The 16,765-nt window shown below is 43.3% G+C and overlaps 1 protein-coding gene across 1 annotated transcript; it reads right to left on the bottom strand.

Annotated features, from left to right (window-relative positions):
• Positions 1-14,307: 14,307 nt before the first annotated feature.
• LOC110192340 (mesoderm posterior protein 1-like) lies at positions 14,308-16,544 on the bottom strand. The gene is made up of 2 exons (XM_020963450.2): positions 15,483-16,544; positions 14,308-14,825 (listed from the first exon to the last, which is right to left on the bottom strand). The coding sequence occupies exons 1-2, from the start codon at positions 16,188-16,190 to the stop codon at positions 14,763-14,765; spliced, it is 771 nt and encodes a 256-aa protein (XP_020819109.1). The 5' UTR covers positions 16,191-16,544; the 3' UTR covers positions 14,308-14,762.
• Between the last annotated feature and the right edge of the window lie 221 nt (positions 16,545-16,765).

Here is a 16,765-nt window from a genome sequence, read left to right as displayed (position 1 = left end):
ACAGTTTGTTTCCCCAGATGATGGCTGTGGGTTCTGGGCTGGAAACTTTGCTCTTCCCAGGGCTGTTGGATTCAGGGTCCTAGGCTTGCTCTCCAGGGTCTAAAGAAAGATGGTGGCTGAGGTAATGGTGGTGGTTTAACTCATCTGGCATATGAGTTTCTTTCTCTCCCTCAAGGAGGCTTGCTGTTTCGGCTTTGCCTTTCCCAATGGTGTCAGCTTATGGGAATGACTGGCTAGCCCTTTCTCCACAGGAGCTGCTTTCCTGATGATGGCTGGCTGTGGGGGTTGGGCTGGAAGAAAGACTGGTGGTCTGTGTGGTTCTACAATCCCTGGCTCTTGGACTAACTTGCCAGGTGGTGGCAGTTCTTCAGCATCTGGTGGTGGTGGGATGAGGAAGGTGGTCTCCTTCATAGTGATTGCTCCCCTCAATGACTGTGGGAGTCAGTCTAGAAATAGGGCTTGGGGGGAGGATGTGCTGCTATTCCCAAGACTCCTGGGTTAAGGGACCTGAGCTATCTCCAGGTGCTATCTTGGGGTTCAAGGGAGGTTGATGCTTGAGGTGGTGGTGATTTGACTTAACTGACTTACATGCTGCCTCCTGTCTCTCCCTTAGGGTACCATGCTGCTTCAGGTGAGGCAGACTTTTTCTAGGCCTTTGGTTATAAAAATTCCCAATCTGACTCCTTTCTGAGTTTTGGCCCTCCAGCTATCAATAAAAATTTATTGTTTTTTAAATTTTAAAAATTAAAAAACATTCCCCCTTGGTGACAACAAGCTCATGCATGTTTCAGGTATTATAAGTTTGTTTCTGCATCAATTTAAAACCATTATGATCAGGTGTGCAATGATTTTGGCGTTCATACAGAGATTATGCCAAACTCTGACCATCTGTCACTGAGTGTTGTCTCCAGCCTACCACAAGGGTTGAACATTTAAGCTCAGTCAAGTTCCCAAGGAATGGTCAGATGCATGCACCTACTCTCATTTGCACCAGAGTAGTTCCCTGATTTCCCAGGATTACCCTGCAATTATACTTCATCAGCTGTGTAATCACATGATCAAGATGTTACAAAAATTTCAAATCTTGTCACACAAATGTCAGGCTGTTTGAAAACTGTGATTGCTCATAGCATATGCCTCAAAGCTATCACTTGATAGACCATCACAAACATTGTGCAGAAACAAACTTTCTGTTGTGTCTTATTGCAGTAATATTAAGGCTGTTTTCCTGTTTCAATGTATCCTCTGCTTATGAGACTATTCTTCTCTCTGGTAGATTTTCAAATGAACTAGTTGACCACATTGGTCAAGAAAGTGAAATTTATAGGTAAACACTTAAAAATGAAACAATATATGCAACTGACCATCAAGTAGATTTATCTTTTAATATAGCACTTGTTACTAACCAGCAGAAAAATAAATATTTTACAATGTAACTGGCCACTCATTTTTTCATTTGGCTAGTTGGCCAAAAACCAAAAAAAAATTTCTTTTTCTCAGAAAGAAAGCTTTTCCTACCATTTTCTACCACGTATTTGTGTAAGCAAGCATTTTTACTTTATTATTGTTTTAAACTGAAATACAGAAATGAACTAGATTTAAGACTGTGTTTGATGTTGAGCCAAATAGTGCAAATATTTGTTCAAATAAAAAAGTCCAACATCAAAATTAAAGTCATATATGATTATTATATTGTATTAAACATCTTCAAAGTTGTAATTAATTTAATTTAAAATGTTATTTATATTTAACAAAATATGTAATATGAAATTTTAAATGAAATCTTACAGATAATAGTAAGCATATGAGGTCTTGCCAGATTACTTCTTCTAATTTCTTATAGAATGTCTCACATAAAATATTGGTAATTATTTTATAATTCATTTTATATTTAGCTTTCATAATTATAGGTAGAATTAAATTTATGTTTTATAATTATATAATGTAAATTTTAATTTGGAGCTTTTTAAGCCAAAAGTTATCATCGTAGTTATTATAAGCACTTAATAGATCTAAATACTATTATGAGTGGTATATTAAACTACCCTGGAGATTCACAATGTATTTTTTTGTTCATGTTAAAAAACTACTAACAACTACTGAGATGCCCATAGCAGCAACAGTAGTGCAGGTCCCATCAGGAAAATGCCCTCTCCTTGCAGTATATTCACCCTCTGTCTCCTAGTGGCTGCCACAAGCACTCCTTAGGGGGCAGGCTCTTGCACTGCAGTAGTGAACAATAACAACACCCTTCCTTTTGAGTAGAACGGAGTAGGTCTCTCAAGATGAATAGGCAGGGACTATTTGTGATCTGTATCTCAGATCTCATTATATTATCTTTACCCCCAACTTCCTCATTTTTGTCAAATCTATCACCATTCTTCCAGTCAGTCCAGTTCACAATCTCAGTATCATCCTCAGCTTCTCATTATCACTCACCTCACATATTCAATAAGTTGTCAATGCCTGTGGTTTCTGTCTGTTCTCAGCATCTGTCTTCTCTCTATTCACACGGCTACCACCATATTTCAAACTCTCCTCAGTTCTTACTGGGATAATTCCAATGATCTCCTAATTAGTCCCCTGGCCTCAAGTCTCTTCCTTCCCCCCGAGATCCTCCACATGGCTGCCAAATTGATTTTCCTAAAGTGCAGGCCTAAGACCAAATATTATTTCATGTTTATATCATCCTTTTGAAATTTCTGTCTCATCCTTTTGAAATTTCCTCATATATGTTTTTTAATGACAAAATCATTAGTTCAGAATTTCATGTATATAATTTACAAGTAAATAAATATGTATTGGGATTGAGTAAATAAATATGTATTGGGATTGCATGCTCAAAAATTTTTACTGATGGGGTATGTGATCAAAAAATTTACAGGTCACTGCTTTAGGAAGTGACTTGGACTAGATAGTGGCTGAAGTCCCTTCCAACTTTCAGATTCTGTGACTACGTATTTCTTTGACAATAGCTTGAGAAAATAGAAGGTCAAGTGAAAAGGGTTTTTGTTTTGTTTTTAAGGGTGGGAGAGGCAGCTGGGAAGGAGCCTGGGAAAAGACTGGGAAAATACTGAAGATTAGAAAAAGAGAAGGTAGGCAAGCTCCCAGAAAGAGATAGAAAAGATAAAAGCAAGAGTACAAGTAGAAGGGTTGACCTTGGGTAGAAGGGCCAGCTTTTCCTCTGAGGAGGAGAGGAAGAAGGATGGTGTTGAGGAACTTTTGAGATGGAGATTAGATAGATGGTCTCCGTTTTCTCAATAATGTATGATTGGAGGTGCTTTCCTAAGAGGGAAACAACACAGAGCAGTTAGTGTAAGAGACTTAGAAAATAGAGTAGAACCTGGCTGTGTCAGAGAGAGGATTCTAGAAACTAGAGGATTTCTCAAAGTTTGGGTAGTGGGGGGAGTGAGCTGGCCCTAAAGCCATTCTGTTGTCTGATTCTCAGTTAGTCACCATCTTTTTCCCCATCCCCATCCTGCTTCTCTCTCACCTGCTGGGAAGGCAGGGCCCTAACTGACTCCAGTGCAGGGATGAAGAGAAAAGCCTAACACTGGGGCTGGCCAAGGCAAAAACATTTGTATGTCAAAGGTTTTGCTTCTAGAATGAAGGAATTAAAGTTATTAGCAAGTCGTTTCACAGGTAACTGGGGCTCTTTAGCCTGTACTCCCTTCCCTGCAGTGGACCCCTCCCCCCTCTCTGAGGCCCTGACTGAGGGGAAAAGAGGAGGTGATTGTTTATTAGCACCTCGGTGTGAATCTCCATTAGCACCTCAGTGTTAATAACATGGCCCAGACAGTTCTCCAGTCCCATAGCCAGCTGTAGTCCAGAGCTGAGAGAGATTGGGCTGGGAAGTAAGCCTTCTCCCACGCCCCCTTCCTGCTAGAGCTCCATCCTTCCCAGGAAACATTCCTTGTTTGTATACAGCTGTCCTACATACCATATTTTTTTTGTCAAATGTGGGAGGATGCCATCCATAAGTCTGGGCTCCAGCAGGGCCTTCTGAGTATAGAGAACTCTTGAAACTAGTTGCTTTCTAGACTAGAGCCCTTTCCTGTTTGAGCACTGTGCTGCAATTGGCTTCCCCAACGTGGTGAAGGCCAAATGTGCTTCCCCATGGGGCACCTTCACTGCATCCTCTGGGGAAAAGGGCCTCCCCTGAGAAGGTTCCCTGCATTTCCAAGAGCAACACCCAGTGGGCTGTGGGCCCTTCCTGTGATAGCAAAATATCTGTCACCAAGCTTACTGCTGCAGCATTGTACCTGGAAGAATATGAATTTGATCCATTTTCTCTTCCTTCTCCACTTAGCCTGTTGAATTACTACCTATCCTTCAAACCCCAGCTCACATACTTCCTCCTCCATGAAGCCCTCCTTGAGCCCCTCTGGGGAGTACGACCTTTTTTCTCAAACCTCTTAGAACACTTTATTCTACAAGTCTCTAATGCATCGAAGTAATAATGGCTATCATACTTATCTTTGGTTTCTTACCTAATTCTTCTCCCCCCTCCCCATTATATTCTGCATATGTCAACGCATCCAAGATCTTGTTATGGATGTGGGTACTTCCATTCCTATGATACAGATCACAACCTATCCAAGCCTTCTCATCATATGAGATTCCAGTTCCATCTCCTATAAGGCTGTACAATGTGCTAGAGGCCTCCCTCTAGATTGTAGCGTTTTATGCATACTAGTGAAGCCTTGGGACTATTTGTTATCATTTGTTCTTGCTGCATGACTAGGCTATCTCCTTTTCTGATCAAACATGGCCTAGATGATAAGTTGGCTACTCTTTTTTTTTTTTTAGTGAAGCATTCTGGGTTAAGTGACTTGCCCAGGGTCACACAGCTAGTAAATGTCAAGCATCTGAGGCTGGATTTGAACTCAGGTTCTCCTGACTCCAAAGCCGAAGCTCTATCCACTGCACTACCTAGCTGCCCCATATCTTGGCTACTTCTTGTGTGAAAGTCATCATTGGTGATGCATTACCCAAATTATACCCCCTTACACAACTTCAGTGAGATCATAGATAGTAATATGTGGGGATAACAAAGACAAGTACTTTAAGAAATAAGCCCACAGAGGTGGTTTATTTTGATGCCTGGAATCCAACTGGCTACACCCAGAGAACCTAGGAATCATTGCCCAATCAATATCACTTGAAAACTAGGTTTGGAATTAGGGCTCGATGTGGTTACCCAGATAAACCCAACCTTGTCCGTTCCATTTTTGGTGGTCCATTATCTGTTAGTAGCAACTTACTTGAGTAGATTAGTGGAGAAAGAGCTGGCCTTGGAGTTCAAGTATCACCACTGATACATACTGGCTGTGTGACCCTGGGCAAGTCACTTAAGCACTCAAAAACCCCTAGATGACTTTCTAAAATGTTTAAGTTACAGAAGGTGCCGACCTACATTGGGAGAGAGAATTTACTCAACTGGGAGTTCTTTTTATTAATGAAATCATAGGTCCACTCTCTTTCATTTACTCTTAGCTAATCGTCAATCAGTAAACATTGATTAAGCACCTGTCATGTGTGCTAAGCACCAAAAAGAGACAAAAGACAGTTCCTGCCCTCAAGGAGCTTACAATCTAATGAGGGAGCCAATATGCAAACAAATATATACAAACAAGCTATATACAGGATAAACAGGAAATTTATAGAGGGAAGGCACTAGAATTAAAAGGGGTTGGCAAGGCTTCTTGGTAACAAGTAATGGGGCAGCTAGGTGGTGCAGTGGGTAGAGCACCAGCCCTGGAGTCAGGAGGGCCTGAGTTCAAATCCAGCCTCAGAAGCGTAATACTCACTAGCTGTGTGACTCTGGGCACATCACTTGACTCCAATTGCCTCATATTAAAAAAAAAAAAAGTAATAAGAATTATTGAATGAAAAAAAATTTTTTAAATACTTATTAAAGTATTTACCATGTGTTACACTATGCTGAGAACTGAGTATACAAATAGAAAAAGTGACATAGTCTCTGTTCTAAAGGAACTTACGTTCTAAATGGAAGAGACAAAGAAAGTTCAGCTGAAGGGTGAATGGAAAGGCCAGGAAGTCCCACAAGTGCAATGGTGGGGTGAATGTTAGGGCTCAGGGAGCCCTAGACTACTTCAGTGGTTCAGATGACTGTCACAGAGGTCTGAAGTGTATAGAGGCAGGGTAGATGGTAAGGCCTGATGGTTTTCCATGTCACTGTAAGGAACAGGTTTGGTGACTACTCTCATTCAAGCAGCTAGGCTGGGTTGTGGACAGTCCAGAGCCAGAGGAGTGGGTAAAGAGAAGGCAAAGGAAAAAGGGCACCCCCCCAAGTGGTGGCAAGTCTTCCTGACTATCCATCCAGAATGGATTCCAAGCAACCTTGGCTTGAAGAAGAAGAAGGAAGCATTATGAAAAAGATAGCTCTTAAATGCCATGGTTGATTAACCATAACAAGGGAGGTAATAGTCCTTTCCTACTAAGAATCTATGCTCAGACCACATCTGGAGTACTGCATCCAGTTCTGGGCAGCTCATTTTAGGAAGGATATAAACCAGCTGAAGAGGTACAGAAGAGGGTAATCAGAGTGAAGAGGGGACATTTGGCCATCCATACAAGGGCCAACTGAAGAAAGCCTGACAAAGAGAAGGTTGTCATATAGAAGAAGGATTAGGTTTGTTTAGCTTGGCTCAAAAGACCAAAACCAGGGAAAATGGGTGAAAATTACAAAAAAAGTCAGATTTTGGTTGGACGTAAGCAAGAATTACCAAATACGTAAATCTTTTTCAAAGTGAAGCTGTCGAATCCATATACCTAAGAATTTGTAATATAGTCATTCAAATGTGTGTTTCTCTAACAAAGGAGGTCAAGCAGTAGAATGGGGAATGTCATAGAGGGGATTTCTATTGAAGTCCAGATTGGACCAGATGACCTCTGAGGTCTCTTCTCACTTTAAGAAGCTGTGATTCTGTGATTTGACCATTCCAGGAATTAACCCAGATTCAGATAATATCATCTTTGGTCTAAGCAGGGGTGGGGAATCTGCAGCCTTGAGGCCACATGTGGCCTTCTAGGTCCTTGGGTGTGTCCTTTTGACTGAGTCCAAGTTTTACAGAACAAATCCTTTTATTAAGAGGATTTGTTCCGTGAAGTTTGAATTCAGTCAAAGGGCTGAACTTGAGGACCTAGAGGGCCACATGTGACCTTGAGACTGAAAGTTCCCCATCCACAATGTAAGGAGATTAAGTAGATGTATGTGGGGGTGGGAGGAAAGTCTCAGGGTAAGATAAAAATATCTGTCAAGGTTGATAGAGAAGGTTCATGTTTGGGGCTTTTCCAGAAATAGGACTTAGCTCCAAAATGAAAAGTGTTACAGTCTTCTAATTTTCTTAGTTGAGAGAAGGTATGTAGATAGTGGTCTTTTCCCTGCTTAGGAAGTAGTGTGGCTCCATGGAAAGAGTAGTAATGCCCTGGCCTGAGAATCAAGAGACCTAGGTTCTGATCCTGGGTCTGCCACTGACTGTTTGGCTTTAGGTAAATCAGTTACCTTCTCTGAGCTTCATTTTCCTCATCTGTAATATTAGGGGTTAGACTAGTTAATCTCTTACATTCTATTCAGTTCTGTGATTGTCTTCTTTCAATTTTCCTTCTTTTCTTATAGAAAAGCACCTTATAAATCCAAGAAATTGTGAATGTACTACTGATGTAATTTTTATTCTTCTCTCATGGTTTACAATATGAACCAGTGTCTCAATAATAGGCAGAAATCACTTTCTTCAAATCAATTATTCTGTTCTAGTGTTGAACAGTTCAGCTTAATTCCATTGGCCCTGATTAAATGTCAGATACCATGCTAGAAAGGTGCTCTGGGGGGACACAGAAGAAGCATAGGACAGTCTCTGCCCTCTAGAAGCTTATGTTCTAATCGAAGAGACAAGACATATGGACATGATATAGTTAAAAAGAATACATGACAATAATTTATGTGCCGAGTCAAATGGTAAAGAAAGTGCTCTAGCGGATATGATTTAATTCAATTCAACATTGACTAAGCACTTTCTAGCAAAGGATACAAAGATAGATATAACATAAACCCTGCTATCAAAGTGCTTACAATAGAATTGCTTTAAGATCCAAATTCCAACTCAACTCTGCTACTTTATCTGTTTGTGCTACTTTATCTGCTACTTTATCTATCTATATTTATACTTTATTGGTTTCCACCTGAGGGTGTTGGACTAGATGAAGGGTTCTTAACCTAAGGTCTATGAACATGTTTTTAAAATATCATGATGACTTCCCCAACTGATAAATGATCAAAAGATATGAACAGGCAGTTTTCAGATGAAGAAATTAAAGCTATCTATAGTCATATGAAAAAATGCTCTAAGTCACTATTGATTAGAGAAATGCAAATTAAAACAATTCTGAGGTACCACCTCACACCTATCAGATTGGCTAATACGACAGAAAAAGAAAATGATAAGTGTTAAAGAAGATGTGGGGAAATTGGGACACTAATGCATTGTTGGCAGAGTTGTGATCTGACCCAACTGTTCTGGAGGGCAATTTGGAACCATGCCAAAGGGCAATCAAACTGTATATGCCCTTTGATCCAGCAATACTATTACTAGGTCTGTATCCCAAAGAGATCATATAAAAGGGAAAAGGCTCTATATGTACAAAAATATTTATAGCAGCTCTTTTTGTGGTAGCAAAGAATTGGAAATTGAGGGGATGTCTGTCAGTTGAAGTATGACTGAACCAGTTGTGGGGTATGAATGTAAGAGAATACTATTGTGGTATCAGAAATGATGAGCTGGCAGATTTCAGAAAACACTAGAAAGACTTACATGAATTAATGCTGAGTGGAGTGAGCAGAACTAGAACATTATACACAGTAACAGCAACACTGTGCTATGATTAACTATGACTGACTTAGCACTTCTCAGCAATACAATGATCCAAGACAATTCCAAAAGACTCATGACAGAAAATGCTATCCACATCCAGAGAAAGAACTATGGAGTCTAAATGCAGACCAAAGCATATTATTTTCACCCTTTTTTGTTTGTTTTTTGTGGCTTTTCCCTTTTGTTCTGTTTCTTCTTTCACAACATGACTAATGCGGAAATATATTTCCATGATTGCACATGTATAACCTACATCAGATTGCTTGCCATCTTGAGGAGGGGGAAGGGAAGGGAAGGGAAGGGAAGGAGGGAGAAAAATTTGGAACTCAAAAATCTCATAAAAATGAATGTTGAAAACTATCTTTATACATAATTGGAAAAAATAAAATGCTATTTACAAGAAAAATTATGATGACTATATTTTAAAGTGATTAGTTTCCATCATAATCCTATGTATTTTATTTTATGCATTTAAAAAAGTTCATTCTGAGAAGGGTTCACCAGGGTAGGCTTCCCCAGACTCCCAGACTGTCCATCACACACACACACACACACACGCACACACACACGCACACACACACACACACACAAATTAAAAATACCTAGTCAAGGGGAGCTAGGTGGTGAAGTGAATAGAGCACCAGCCCTAGAGGCAGGAGGATCTGAGTTCAAATCCAACTCAGACACAAAAACACCATAACACATACTAGTTGTGAACTCTGGGCAAGTCACTTAAAAGGATTAAGGGAGAAGCTGTCTGTGACTATAAGCACGGGAAAGTAGGGGATACATACGTAGAATGTATGTTTTTAGAATGACCTTTTCACCAGCCACTGACATTTCTGAACTTCACCTGATTCAGGCTCTGCTTTTTAAACTCTGGTTGCCAACTGAGTGCTCAGAACCAGCCTAGGTCTCAGCCACCGCTCAGCGGGCTTAGCTCCTGGCCCGACTGCCAATTCTTTCCTTACCCCTATCCTGCGTTTATGGCTACTAGAAAGACTCTGCATTGCAAAATGCTTGTTGGTGACTTGACTTTCCAACTCTATTATATATTACTCCCATTCTTGCATTGCACAGTTCATCCTACCAGGCCTTCTTGCTGCTTTTTCACACACAGTAGTAGCCCACCTCCCATCTCCCCTCCTGGAATGTACTTGCACCTTGCCTCTGTCTCTTAGAATCTTTTTTCCTTTAAAACTGTTCAAACATCACCTGATACAGGAAGCTTTTTCTAATTGCTAGCCCCCCCTCCTCCTTTTTTATCCTCTCCCTCCTCTTCCTAGATTTACATAGCATATGTGTGTGTATGTATATGTATATGTGTATATATATACACACACACACACACATATATATATATATATATATATATATATATATATATATATATATATATATATATTTCTTGTTGTTGTCATTTGTTTCAGTCATGTCCAATTCTTCATGACCCCATTTGGGGTTTTCTTGGCAAAGATACTGGAGTGGTTTGCCATTTCCTTCTCCAGATCTTTTGACAGATGAAGAAACTGAGGCAAACAGGGTTAAGTGACTTGGGGTCACAGAGCTGGTAAGTATCTAAGGCCAGATTTGAAATCAGGAAGATGATGCTTCCTGTCTCCCAGCCTGGTACTCTATCCATTTTGCCATCTAACTGCCCCCCCACATATATGTATGTAAACGTGTATATATATGTATGTATGTATAATAGTACATTTAATTATTACATATTGTCTCCCCCTTCCCTTGAGGGCAGGGAGTGTTTGTCTCTGCATTTCCAGTGCCTAACAGTGCCTGGCACATAATATATACTTAATAAATGTATGTTGGTGGATTGGTTGATTAATTAAATCAGCATCCACACTAGGGAGGGAAAAGGGAGAAAAGCCAGCCACAAGATTTACATATCCAAATGAAGTTTATTGAAGTATATTTTTATAGCCATCTGGAGACAGAATGGGTATTTCAGTCTTCCAAATCTACATTTTTTGCAGTCTAGATGAGGCTTCCCAGTTCTCCCCTTTCATACAGAAGTGCCATCTCTAGCGAGCATTTAGAGATGCTCCTCAGGTCTGGGGAGGCTCCAGGCAGTGACTGGTAGGGAAGCAAGGTGTTATCTGTTAACCTCCAATTTCACTTCTTTGGGATTTTTGAGCATTGTAAGGGCAAAGGAGGGAAGTAAGGAAAAGGGGAGATAGGATGACTCATCAACCCATGGTTAATTTTGGACTTTGTTCTCATAGAGACAGGAGTCTGCTCTTTAGTGACTTGGCTAGGCTTCTGAGAAATTCTCCCACACAGGTGGTCATGAGCTCATATGAAGAATGAAGATGCCAAAGTTTCATGTTGATGGCCTGAATTTCTGATTTAACTCAAGTCTCATGAACCAGTCTCCAAACTCGAAAACATGCTATAGGTGTAGTGAGAATGTTAACATTCATTCTAGGTTTCTTATTCAGCACTTTACACATTAGAGTGTCTTGCATCGGTGATATGGGCCTGTTGTTGTTGTTGTTGTTGTTGTTGTTGTGTTTGTCCTTCATTCCTGAAGAGGACCATGACATCAGAGAGTTGATGACATGACTTGCAACTGACTTTGATTTGAGTGAAGAAGAGCTGTGCAAGGTCACCAGCCTCACTTTCTCCTCCAGAGCCATCTGGGTCCAGTGGCAAGATATAGATCAGGATGACTGGAGATGGCCCCTATGGGCCAGTAGATGACTGCCCATAGAGTAGTTAAGAGTAGGCCCTAACACGGGGCAACAGACTGTGCAAAGGCACAGAGATGGGAAAAGTATGGCAAACAGCAGACAGGCTTATTTGGCTGAATTGTTGAGTGTATGAGGGGGCTACCATGAAAAAAGTCTGGAAAGATAAGGGAGAGCCAGACTGTGAAGGTCTTCAAATATGAAAAAGATGAATTTGCATTTGATCCTAGACGTTGTTGGAGCTTTTTGAGCAAGGGGAGTAACAAACATGATGATACCTGTAATTAAAGAATATGATTTTGGCACCTGTGTGAAGAAATAGATTGGAGAGGGGAGAGGCCTAAGGAGACAACTGTAGTAATCTAGGAGAGAGATGATAAGGGCATGAAACAGGGTGAGATTGGAGAGAGAGGGACAGATGCCAGAGATGTGGAGGAGGTAGATCAACAAGACTTACTGACTGATTGGCTGTGAGGTGTGGGAGGAAGAGTGGGAGGGCTATGACTGATGACTCCAAGGTTGTGAACCTGAGTTACCAGAAAGATGCCCTCAACAAAACAAAGGAAGGAAGGAAGGAAGGAAGGAAGGAAGAAAAGGAGGGAAGGAAGAAAGGAAGGAGGGAAGGAAGGAAGGAAGGAGGGAAAGAAGGAAGGAAGAAAAGAGGGAAGGAAGGAGGGAAGGAAGGAGGGAGGGAAGGAAGGAAGGAATAGAGAAGAAACAGAAGTAGGAAAAGCCAGGGGAAATAGGAGGTAGAATGGGACTCAATGAAAGAGAATAATAATTTTAACTGGGGGTAGGAGCGGGAAATATAGAATCTATGGACCCTAATCTTGAGTAGAGCATTAGTGCAGCCACTAAAAAGAGAAATGTGATGATAAAGAGAACAATATATTAAAGCTGATCTAAGCTGTCCTCAAATAGTTGTTTGATCTTGGGAAAGTAACCCAGATCTGTGTAGAAATGGCAGTCCTATCTCTTTGAGTCCTTGGTGCCAGCTTAGTGTTCAGGGTTATGGACTTATATATATGAGTCTTTGACCTTCGTAAACTTTGTTCAGCAACTAGATACAATAAACATTAAGTTCTAATGTCTTCAAGAGCTGGTGATACAAAGACAAAAAATGAAATTGTCCCTGCCCTCAGTAAGGGCAGAAAGCGAATGAGGATTTATATAATGCCTACTATGTGCTAATCACTATACTATTCCTTTTTTTTTTTTACAAATATTATCTCATATGATCCTCACAGCAATGCTGTGAGATAAGTGCTATTATTATCCCATTTTACAATTGAGGAAGCTGAGGCAAACAGAGGTTAAGTGACTTGCTTAGGGATCGTTCAGCTAGTAAGTGTCTGAGGCTATATTTGAACTCCAGCATTTCCTGACTGCAGGCCCAGTACTCTAACCACTGTACTATGAGCTTCCTCAGGGAGCTGTTCTAAGAATCCCATTCCTACCCTATATGCTGGACCAAGAGCATCACTGACCTGCTGATGCTACACATCCCCTCCCCCTATAAGCTCAAATTAAGTGCTGGAGCATTCCATGGATACCAAGCCCAGGACTTCCCCCTATCTGCTTCAAAGCCCTTAGGTTGGTTCTGTGGAAGGAAGCATTTCTGATACCCATTTTCTGACAAGTCCTTTTGGTTTTCTTCAGATGCACATTGTTCTCTAATTAAGGTATTCGTTTATTCATTCAAACAACAAACATTTAATGATCATATATCCCAGTGTGATGGAGAGAAGTTCTTAGTGTGTAGAAAGGTACATATATTTTTTTAATTAAGATGAAATAGAATATTAAATGAAATACTGTATATATTAAATGAAATTATTACATTCGGTAGTATGTGAACTCCTGGAGGGTAGGGACTATTGACTTTTCTTAATTGAATTGAATCCCCTGCTCTTTGTGCAAAGCCCCTTCAATTGGCCAGGCTGAGAACTGCCCTTTAAACTTTGACCACGAATGGTAGATGATTGGAGAGGGTAACACCCCTACAAATATTCTCCCTCTCTGTTATGGGGGTGCAAAAGAGGAAAAGCTCTTAGGAAAGAGAGGTCATTGTTGTCCCCACACACACAGCAGAACACTCAGAAAGACTGCAAAAAGGACCTTAAAGAATTTATGCCTTTAGCTGACTTCAGAAAAACCTGGAAAGACTTATATGGTCTGAAGCTGAGTGAAGTGAGCAGAACCAAGAGGACTTTGTACACAATAACAGCCATGTTATGCAGTGACTAAGATTGTTAAATTGTACCCTTCTTAGCATTACCAGGATCTAAGACATCTCCAGAGGCCTTGGGATGGAAAATGCTGTCCACATCCAGAGAAAGAACTATGGGAGTTGAATTGCTATCACTTATTTTTACCTTCTGTTGAGTTTTGTTTCATCTCTCTGATAGTTCCTCCTATTGGTTTTAATTTTTACTTACAACTTCACTAATGTGAAAATGTTTAATGGGTATGTAAATGTAAAGCCTGCATCAGATTGTGCGCTGTCTTGGGGAGGGTGGGGGGGAGGAAGGGGGAGAAAAATTTTCAACTCAAAAGCATATGGAAGTGATTGTTGATAAATCAAAATAAATTAATAAAATTTAAAAAAAAGGAATTTATGCCTTTACCTGAGGCAGAAGGAATTTTCCATTTACAACATTCAAAAGCAGTTGATTTATTATTTACAAATAAATAAATACAGAGGACATATCTCCTCCATCCTTCCTTCTCCATCCCTTAAGGGAGTTAATCCCTCCAGTTCCCAACCCCTTCTCCTAGGGAAATGCCCATAATCTTTTTCCCAGGCGATGTTTCAAGATCATACCTGGACAGTAGCACCTAGCTTCCCAGTGGTTGGAAGACTGGAGCCAAAGTCCTTAGCAGCTTACTGAAACCCAGATGTAAGTGAGCTCTGCTCAAATTAAAGGCAGCCTAGAGTCTTTAACCAGGATCTTGCTCCGGCCTTCCTGCTCCATCCCCAGCCTTGATCTCAATTCTCTAAAGTCCAGCTCCTCGGTTCTGGATCTCTGAAGAATGTTGACTTGGGCTGGGGGAGGTGGGTCAACGGCTTCTGTCCGGCTGTAGAAGGCAGTGAAGGGCTGAGCGTCGTCATCTGTGGGACTGAACTTCACACTCGAGCTTTGGTCTTTCGAGATCCTGGTCACTCCTGTGGTAGGAGAGGCACCCAGGTCTCCAGCAAGGATAACATGTCTCCGGGGAAGATCTGTAGGGGACAGGAGGTGGGGGCATCTTGGTCAGAAATTTAGTACCCTCGGGCGCCACCTCCCCAGGGTCACCGGCGCCTCCCTCTGCAGGAGGGTGCAGGAGATGGGAATATAGTCAGGGAGTCCTTGGGTGGTAGAAAAACACCACTAAAGGGACACCACACTGAGGAAACCTCTGACCACTGAATCCTTTTTTTTCTGTTTCCTTTCCCCCTTTCCCTCCTCCCTTTCTTGCAGTCCACTTTTGGTGAAGTCGAAGTACACACACTTCGGGGTTAGGGGAGACCGGCTGGGATAAGATGAACGAGGCTAGACTTTATTCAAATGAAAAAGAGAGGATTCAAGAAATCCTGAATTTTACACCCTGGCCAAGGTCTGACACAGAATAGCAACCCTAGCCTGTCCTCTCTTCCCCTCCCCCAGGCTGGTCCCTACCCCTAGCTCAGTTTCCATTCTGGACTAGTTAAGTGGTCCGCCACCGGAGCCAGACTGGTCCTCGGCCCGCAGACAGGACTGTGGGAGTCAGCAGAGGAACTTCGAAGCGAATGACTAGCACAAGCCATATCTGCTGTGGGAGGGGAGGGGAGGGGAAGACGACTAGCTGGAAGTGACCAAAGACCCGGGAAGTGGGGAAAAGGCGGGAAAGAGATACGCACCGAGGACGAGTCCAGATTTGCCACCTGCTCTTCTAGGAGCAAAGTATCAGTATCAAGCATCTGCTCCCCACATCTCTCGAGCTGGGGTGGGACCGCCGAGCAGGAAGATGGGGACTCCCACCCGTCGGGAAGCTGGGGAGAACGGGCCTCAGGGACCGAGGAGGCCGGGCTGAGGTCATGGGTCCATTCGGAACAGCAGCCCAGTCCATTGGGGCAGAGCGGGAGGCCGCGGGGTGCAGGCTCGCTCCTCCGGTGCCTCAGACTCTCTTCGCTGAGTCCCAGCAGGGCCGACAGGTGGCCAATGTAGCGAATAGCCAGGCGAAGGGTCTCAATCTTGGTCAGGCTCTGCCCAGCGGGGGCCACGGACGGTGGCAGGTAGCGCCGCAGGTCATGAAGTGCCCGGGACAGGTTGCGCATCCGCAACTTCTCCCGCTCGCTGGCGCTCTGCCGCTGCCCGCTGCCGAGGCGGCCCCTGCCAGCTCGCCGCCCAGGCCCTGTCCTGGCGCTGGGCGCCTTGGGAGTGTGGCCGGAGAAGCGAGCTTGGGGTCCCGGGGGAGAGAGGCCCCAGGAGTCCGAGGAGGAGGTTGGAGAGCAGTTGCAGTCTCCTTCCGACGGCGGCGGCTGCAGCTGGGGCGCAGCCCCCCAACCCCAGCCTTGCGGAAGGAGCCAGGAGTCAGAGCTGAGGAGCGAAGCCGGCGAGTGGGCCATGGCGGAGACCAGGGGCGTCTGAGGAGCCAGTGGGGCTAGCAGCCCGCTTTATCCGGAGCCTGGAGGTGTGAAATAGCACCTTCCAGGCCCCATCAGCACATCAAAGCCAAGCAGGGCAGGGGCCTGAGGGACTAGCCCTTTGAACCTGGGGTGTCGAATTTTACCCGAGTTGGTCAGCGTGGGGCGCGCCTGGATGACCATCTGCGGGCCGGAGCGAGACCACCTCTCCTCGGCCACCAGCCCGCGGTCCCCCTACGCTAGCCCCTAACCCATGCTGCTTGAGTATGTGTACAGGGCATGGGGGCAACAGGGGGTTCCCAGCAGTGAGGAGTGGCGCTGGGGGACCTGGCACAGGGGGTGAGCCCAGAGCTCGGGACGCAGGTGTAAAGGCCGCAGGAAAGAGGCTGGGGGAGGGGGCTGGCGCCTGTCCCGCTTATTTCCACCGGATCTGCCAGGACCGCGGACGGCTAGGACTGAGCGACCCAAGCTCAGGGTGTAGGTGGGAGAAAGGGGGAAGGGAGGAGAGGAGGGAGCGGAAGAGGAGCACCTTCCCGAGCCGCTAGGCTGGGCTCAGT

The sequence above is a fragment of the Phascolarctos cinereus genome, unplaced genomic scaffold (genome assembly GCF_003287225.1).
Source record: "Phascolarctos cinereus isolate Bilbo 61053 unplaced genomic scaffold, phaCin_HiC Scaffold_3;HRSCAF=262, whole genome shotgun sequence".
NCBI classification, from domain to species: domain Eukaryota; kingdom Metazoa; phylum Chordata; class Mammalia; order Diprotodontia; family Phascolarctidae; genus Phascolarctos; species Phascolarctos cinereus.
The sequence above is the reverse complement of the archived record's forward strand: the minus strand, read 5'-3'. Positions and strand labels throughout refer to the sequence as shown.